The sequence below is a fragment of the Salmo salar genome, unplaced genomic scaffold, assembly GCF_905237065.1.
Source record: "Salmo salar unplaced genomic scaffold, Ssal_v3.1, whole genome shotgun sequence".
Lineage (NCBI taxonomy): Eukaryota > Metazoa > Chordata > Actinopteri > Salmoniformes > Salmonidae > Salmo > Salmo salar.
In genome coordinates, this window is record NW_025547940.1 from 23,924 (window position 1) to 32,580 (window position 8,657).

Genomic DNA, 8,657 nt, shown 5'->3' on the forward strand with positions numbered 1-8,657 from the left:
TTGCCACCAATGCTCGTTATAGGACACACCACTGCACTCTATACTCCTCTGTAAACTGGTCATCTCTGTATACCTGTCACAAGACCCAGTGGTTGATTCTTATATATAAAAGCCTCTTAGGCCTCACTCCCCCCTATGTGAGATATCTACTGCAGCCCTCATCCTCCACATACAACACCCGTTCTGCCAGTCACATTCTGTTAAAGGTCCCCAAAGCACACACATCCCTGGGTTGCTCGTCTTTTCAGTTCACTGCAACTAGCGACTGGAACGAGCTGCAAGAAACACAAACTGGACAGTTTCATCTCAATCTCTTCGATCAAAGACTCAATCATGGACACTCTTACTGACAGTTGTGGCTGCTTTGCGTGATGTATTGTTGTCTCTACCTTCTTGCCGTTTGTGCTGTTGTCTGCGCACAAAGGGCAAGATAATAATAATGTTAATAATAATAATAATGTTTATACCCTGTTTTGTGCTGCTACCATGTTGTGTTGCTATGCCATGTTGTGTTGCTACCATGTGTTGTCATGTTGTATTGCTTCCATGCTATGTTGTCATGTGTTGCTGCCATGCTATGTTGGTGTCTTAGGTCTCTCTTTATGTAGTGTTGTGTTGTCTCTTTTGTCATGATGTGTGTTTTGTCCTATATTTATTTAATTTATATATATTTTTAAACCCAGCCCCCCAACCCCGCAGGAGGCCTTTTGCCTTTTGGTAGGCCATCATTGTAAATAAGAATTTGTTCTTAACTGACTTGCCTAGTTAAATAAAGGTTAAATAAAAATGCTAATTAAAAAATCTGTTAAAAGATCCCTTCAGCCTTATGGTGGTGCAAAATCTATAATTGTTGGTGTCTAAAGAAGGAAGTGGACCTGTTGATGTGTCTGTGGTTGATCATAAGACCTCTCTGTGGTGAGAGCTCTACAAAGACCCGAGTCACAAAAACCAGGTTGCACTAGCAGAGGTGCCATTGTTTCTGCATAGGAGTAACATAAATACAAGCTAGACAACAGCACCTCCTCCTCTCAGCTCTCAAGGCCCATTATAACCAAGTCAAGCCAGTGAAATGAGCATCACTTTGGTTTGATTGAGTTTTATTTTGTTCCTCTACTGAGTAAATAACGTTGTATTGAAGTCATATCTGTAGTCGGTCTGAGCAGGAAGTGTCGGGTCAACGTTTGGTTGTGCAGTTGGTCAGTATGTGTGGAAGTGTATCCAGACTTGCTCTGCTTCTGGTGCTGTGGGGTCTATTCACAGCTGTTGACGGTAAGAGAGATGTATCCCATGATCTATTTAATTTGTACACAAGCCCTGAACCTTACAGGAATACCTACAGGAGTTAGACCTACACAGTAACAAGGACACTGTATTGTAAAGTGTAACCAAATTGTTCACTACAGTTTTAATGCAGTTATTCAATAAGACTAAACTGTCATTTTTACTACCACTAGCTACTCATGCTCTTTATTTAATTTTTTTAATCAAAAACAACAACACAAAAACAAAATGGCAACTATACAACATTTTCTCTGAGATGGTGAACATAACATTTCCAAATTCTTTAATATGTATGGTGTAATATGTATGGTTTAATATGTATGGTGTAATATGTATGGTTTAATATGTATGGTGTAATATGTATGGTTTAATATGTATGGTGTAATATGTATGGTTTAATATGTATGGTGTAATATGTATGGTTTAATATGTATGGTGTAATATGTATGGTTTAACTCCATTTTGTTATTGAGGGTGGATATGGGGCTTTCCGATTTCTGGCTTTATTTTTTTTGCAGCAAGTAGACCTAGATTACAAAAATGTCTATCATATTGATCAGCAATATTTACATTTCTCAACAAACATAATCGTGGAGATGAATGGATAAAAATTCCTAGACACTGTGAAATGATTGCACATATATTATCCCAGAATGGTGTCAGTTTGTCACAGGACCACAGCATATGTAATAGAGTTCCTTTGTGCTTTTTGCATCTCCAACAGAGATGTGACATTTCTGGGTGACATTACATGCATTCTGGCAGGAGTATAGTAAGTCCTATGAATGATCTTACATTGCATTAGTTCATGTCTTTAGTTGTAGGAGCAGGTATGAACATTTTCACGTATCTGTGACCAATGGTGCTCCTCAATTTCTTCATTTATATCTGTTTACCATTTGTTCATTATAGGTTCTGAACCATCAGGTAGAGTTTCAATCAGCTCTTGATATAACTTGGCAATCAACTTCTTTAGCGTAGCAGCTTCTTTCAGTATGTTTTCTATGCTAGATGCCTTAGGTTCATCCAGATTCTGTTGAAGTGATTGAATATGATTTCTGAGTTGTGAGAACTGAAATAAATCGGCCTTGGATAATGTAATTCATTGAATGACAGTAGAGACCCATCATAGTAAACATGTTACAAATTCATGATGCCACTTTGGAAGCAGTCATCATTAAACGCTGGAGGTAATGCGGGGTTATTCCAGCTAGGGTGACTGGCAATATTGGTTCTTTCCACCTCATGAATTTGATGGTGGTATGATAGATTACATTGAAAAAAACTGTGGAGATTGTCTGAGGACATCCTATTTCTTATAAACCCTGTTTGATCTGAGTGAGTTAACCTTTGCATTACTGTTTCTATGCCAATGAAAAGCCAATACCTTAGCAATGATTTTGTAATCCACGTTCAAAAGTTATACTGGGCAGAAGATCCGCATGACAGTGGATCATTATCTTTCTTCTTAAGTAGGGTGATTTTAGCCAGACATAGTGACTGGGGAAGTTCATTTTTCTCTAGAACTGCTGTGAGCATAAGTAACATAGGCCTTAGTAATCTGGGATTAAAGTGTCTATAACATTCCACTGGGAATCCATCATTACCAGGAGATTTCCCAATCTGTAGATTATTTACGGCCTCCAACAGTTCACCTGGGGAAATGTTTTATCCATATTCCTTTTCTCTGGTTCATTTATAATTGGTCAAATGGCCTTATTGAGGAAATTGTCTATATATTCCTTTCAACTTTTGTTTTCAGATTGATACAGTTTGTCATAAAATGTTTTAAAGACTGAGTTAATTTCAGAAGGATCCATTCTTATGCTACCATCTGGGGTTTGAATGCTATGGATGGTATATTCCTCTTTCTTAATTTGCCAAGCAAGCGTTTCCCCTGCACTTTCACCTTGCTCAACATATTGTTGCTTGGATTTTATGGCAGCAATCTCTGCAGATTGAGAGTTTATTGTGTTATATTCAAGCTTCAAAGTGTTCAACTGTTGAAGGGCGTCAACATTTCTATCTAAACTGTGTTTTCTTTCTAAGAGGTGGATTTTCTGTTCTAGTATTTCTAATTATTTATTGGTCTTATTTTTCTTATGTGAAGAGTAAGACATGATACAACCTCTCATGTATGATTTAAGAGCTTCCTAGACTACAGTTGAGCATACTTCATTGTCCACATTTATTTCCAAAAACATGTCTGTGTGTTGCAATATGAGGTAAACTCCTTATCTCCAAGAAACATTGTGTTGGATCTCTATGTCTCTGCTATTGGCATTGGAGGTTTGAGCTTAAACGTTAAAGACAATGGGCTATTGTCCGTAATTGTTCTAGGAAGGTATTTAGATTCAGAAACACAGTCAATTATAGCCAAGTTTACAATAAATAAGTAAATGACTGAATATGAGTTTTGGAGGTGAGAGTAATAGGAGTATTGTCTTTCAGTTGGATGTTTCTATCTCCACAGTTCACACAGACCCATCTCTTTAATGTTGTGGTTTAATACCTTAGACATGTTAGGAAGAGGATATAGTTTAGTTGATGACTTGTCTAGAGTTGCATCCCGTACACAGTTAAACCCCCATATTATATTTATGTTACATTGAGATAGTTTTAGTATGAGGTTATTAATTCACTTTGGGTCATCTTCATTTGGGCATTAACAATTCAGTAAAGTGACTTTTTACCATTATAAAACATCCATTTGTGTCTGTAGTAATTTCTGTAGACTGAAATGGGACTTTTTATTAATGAGAATTGATAGTACTACTCATGCTCAATCAAACCGATCTCATGAAATAATATACTCACAAACTTTTTCCCTTCCTGTTTACAGTGACCCAAGAGAAAACATTGGAGACAGGAGGAGCAGATGCCACTCTTCTCTGCCCAAACCAAACTCTCACTGACATCATTACTGTAGTATGTCACAAAATAAGAGGTATAAGTGAGGGTCATGAGTGTAGAGTTTCACAAGACTTTGAAACAAATCATACCAACAGCTCTTGTGACCCCAGAGTCACACTGCAGATAGAGAATGACAGAGTGTTTCTACACATCACCAACATACAACCATCTGATGAAGGGAACTACACCTGTGATTGTACATATTATAAAGGCAGTTCTGATATAAACATACATATTTCTGTCAATGGTAAGTGTTTGGTCTGATGGGATTGTTCACAATCATTTTAAAATGAACTCCAGCATATCTTATCACCACATATTTAGTGGAATGCCTGTCATGTGCTTACCTTTATGTTCTGTCAGTGTTTTGTGGTCTTGTTTCGTAACGTCTGTCATAGAAGTTACATCTGACTGAAGTGAGAATTTCTGTAGTCACAATATTGGATTTTGTCATCAATACATGTAATAATGTCTTAAAATATAGAGACTGTCAACAACACGTTGCCTTAATGTAAATGAACAAGATGGCGGAAGAGAAACATACAAGATCATAATATATATTTTCCCCTTTCTCAGGAACCCAAGTGCAACAGGCCACAGACAACAGTCTCTTCTATTGGGGGATGATAACAGGCGTTGCAGCATGTGTAGCTGTCCTGGTGTTTGGTGGCGTAATCATGAGGAAAATTCATCTCAGGTAAGATAATATTAATACATTGGTAAAAGAGTTGCTGTAATGAGTGTTTGACAGATTTTTGGTATTTGAATAACTACTTGGAAGCACTGTAGTAAAAATGGTGCATTCTCAAATACATATTAGATCTACAATGAGGATAGAGTACTGAATTGTTGTCTCAGAAATACATGCAATGATATGAGTTCAGGTGGGCCTTCGCTCTTCAGCAAACAAAGGAAAGGAGGGGTGCTCAACAACAATGATGAAAGACATGAAAAGGGCTTACCAAGAAAAACATCCCAAAGGACTAATTTGAGGCAGAAAGTAATTGGAAAGGCAGACATGGATTTATTTTAGGTCACTTTAATCCATTTTATTGGATGATAACAGGTGACAGTTGAGTGCTCCAACTCCTTTCTGTCTCGAATTAGTCCTTTTGGGAGTTTCTATGTAAGCCCTTTACATACAATACTATATATCCTACTGACACATTTTAAATACCCAAACACAATGTATAACACACAGGCTACTTGACCTACTTTAAGTCTGACTCTATGAGTTTGTGCTGATCACTACCCCCTGGGCAAAAACTGGTTGGAACAATGTTGTTTCCACTTCATTTCAACAAAATGCAATATGATGACAACATAGGACTGATTGGATTCGCAAAAAGTAATCAATGTAAGGGAATTTCCTATTCCCCCCCTCAACTTTTAACCTAAAAATGCAATAACAATTATTGTTGAATCACTTTAGTTGACAACTCAACCAAAACGAAACTAGGCTAGATGTTCAACTGACATCTGTGACCAGTGAGTAGTTTCCAATAGCTGCACTGTTGTGGCTTCTCACTTCTCATTTCCTGTCAAAAACGAGTGTGGTAAAAAAAACACGTACTCTGCCCACAATCATTTAGCTCCGGAAAATGTGCTGTGTAAAACAGGTTTCATTTGGTGCTATGTTAACTCTTGTTATTTTTTGCTCAACAGGAGAACACAGCTACAAGTGTCTGGAACCGTCAACGAGGTGCCACAACACTGCTTGCTGTTGCCTGTTAGTCAGATGAAGGCATCTGGGTCCTCATTTATAACCGTTGCGTGCAACGGTTGCGTACAATGCGTGCGCCATTTCTGAAAATACCGCACACGTACAAAAATATTGAGATGTATAAACTTGCCGGATGCCATACATACGCATGTTTCCCATTATAAATCAGACCCATTCTGAACCTGTTCAAGCGTGAATGAGCATTAAAATCCGCCTGAAAAACGTCCATAATTGACCTTTTATGGTGACAGTAACGCCCTATTTTGCTGTGTACTGGAATTAAACCATGGCAGTTTCCAAATAGAAATGGTGAGCTTGATCAAATGTCTTGAGAAACTGGCAGAATGTTTTAAACTTTTACAGTGACGTTTGCTGTATCTGACAATTTCTGAAAGAAAAAAACAATTACAAATTGTTGTGAAATTGTAAACAGATTGTTTGAATTCAATAATGTTTTGCATTAACTTTTTAATATGCTGCACTGGCCGTGAAATCTGAAACATTGTCTACTCGGAACAAAATGACAGTATAGGCCTACTTACAGTGGTAGCCTACTCACTTCATTACAAAATATCAACTGTTTGTTCTTCAAATTCAAACCGCGCTCCCTTTCAGGTGATGTTATAGCCAATAGGCCCAATTAAATGGTAATTTATGTTATGGCTACTTTAGGAATATGAACTCATCATGGCCAGAAAAGGTGAGGAATCTATTCTGCAATGGTGATGATACACGTTTTATGTTCATAAATTAAATATTGACTACTCGAGAAATTTGACAGTACAGTATTCAGACGTAGCCTACAAACGTCAATGGAAAAGGTGAACAGTCTGTTCTACTGTTAAACTGTTCTTCGGATCGCATAGAGCAAAATAGTTGAAATAGCTTATCTATTTACTACTGTAAATTGGGTCTAATTACATTTACGATTTAGTCATCTAGCGGACGCGGTTATCCAGAGCGACTTACAGTAGTGAGTGCATACATTTTCATACTGGTCCCCCATGGGAATCGAACCCACAACCCTGGCGCCATTCTCTACCAACTGAGCTACACGTGACTTAAATAAGTTATTCGATGAATTGTAGCCTATCCTAACTTATAGGTCTATAGGCTATGAAACCATCAGTCAGAAAAGGTGAGGAGATTATTCTGCAATTTATTTAACTAGGCAAGTAAGTTAAGAACAAATTGTTATTTACAATAAGGGCCTACCCGGCCAAACCCAGAGGATACTGGGCCAATTGTGCACTGCCCTATGGTACTGCAGTGACACCTCTTGCACTGAGATGCAGTGTCACTCGGGATGATCATGGAAATTAAATAAATAGTAAAAAGATATCTATTTCTAACTAGAAAATGACATTTACTGAACTAAATGTGGTGTTTGCTCGTCTTGTAGCATTTATGGTTGTGAAATAGTAGTAGTGGTAGTGAAGGCAGTACTAATGGTAGTAGTAGCAATGGTAGTAAAAATGTTTTCATAGGCTATGTGTTAGTTATAGTGACCTATGTTGGGGTGGTTTGTAGGTGTGGAGTTATAGTGGGCTAGTATAGTCAGCTACAGTGAGTACTATATCATCATAAGCCATAGAATTGTCACGGTTGTGTGGAGAGACGGACCAAGGCGCAGCGTGCTCTGAGTTCCACATCTTTATTTTTGTGAAACTTACAAAACAAAAAGGAAACAAACAACGAACCGTAACATAAGCGGTGCAGCATGCACTAACTCAAAATAAGATCCTGCCTAAATATGATCGCTAATCAGAGACAACGATAAACAGCTGCCTCTGATTGGGAACCATACCAGGCCAACATAGAAATAAACACACTAGATCACCCACCCTAGTCACAGCCCGACCTAACCAAAATAGAGAATAAATGGTCAGGGCTCTCTATGGTCAGGGCATGACAGTACCCCCCCCCCAAAGGTGTGGACTCTGGCCGCAAAACCTGACTCAATAGGGGAGGGTCCGGGTGGGCGTCTAGCGTCGGTGGCGGCTTCGGTGCCGGGGCGAAGTACCCACTCCGCTCGCGGATCCGCCAGCATCGGTGGCGGCTCTGGTGCGGGACTTTGCCCCCGCCCAGACCGTGGGTCTGGCCATGGAGCCGGGTAGGACGCCGTACTCGGACTGGGCATCCACGCCGAGGAAGGCTCCGGCCCTGGAGCTGAGTTGGGCGCCGTGCCTGGACTGGGCACCGGCGCAGAGGAAGGCTCCTGCCATGGATCGGGACTGGACGCCATGCCTGGACTGGGCACTGGTGCAGAGGAAGGCTCCGGCCTTGGAGCTGGACTGGACGCCGTGCTTGGACTGGGCATTGGCGCAGGGGAAGGCTCTGGCCTTGGAGCTGAGTTGGCCGCGTGCCTGGAGTAGGCACCGGCGCAAAGGAAGGCTCCGGCCTTGGAGCGGGACTGGATGCCGTGCCTGGACTGGGCACCGGTGCAGAGGGAGGCTCCTGCCCTGGCGCGGGACTGTACGCCTTGCCTGGAAGCTCCGGACCGTTGACCCCCGTTGGAGGCTCCGGACTGTGGACCGTCGCAGGAGGTTCCAGACTGGGGACCGTCGCCGGAGGCTCTGGACTGGGGACACGCACTTCAGGGCGAGTGCGAGGAGCAGGCACAGGACATACCGGACTGGGGAGGCGCACTGGAGGCCTGATGCGTGGAGCCGGGGCACAGGTTGCAACGGACTGGTGACACGCTCTTCAGGGCGAGTGCGGGGAGCAGGCACAGGACGTA

The 8,657-nt window shown here is 40.8% G+C and overlaps 1 protein-coding gene across 2 annotated transcripts; it reads left to right on the forward strand.

The window, feature by feature from the left end:
- Nucleotides 1-977: 977 nt before the first annotated feature.
- Nucleotides 978-6,167, forward strand: LOC106575943 (uncharacterized). 2 transcript variants are annotated; one of them, XM_045711724.1, is made up of 4 exons: nt 978-1,269; nt 4,124-4,441; nt 4,771-4,891; nt 5,860-6,167. In XM_045711724.1, exons 1-4 carry the CDS (start codon nt 1,203-1,205, stop codon nt 6,002-6,004), a joined length of 651 nt encoding a protein of 216 aa, XP_045567680.1. In that variant the 5' UTR covers nt 978-1,202; the 3' UTR covers nt 6,005-6,167. The 2 variants fall into 2 exon arrangements, with proteins under 2 accessions (XP_045567680.1, XP_045567681.1); XM_045711725.1 differs by having other exon boundaries at nt 4,124-4,228.
- The last annotated feature ends 2,490 nt before the right edge of the window (nt 6,168-8,657 follow it).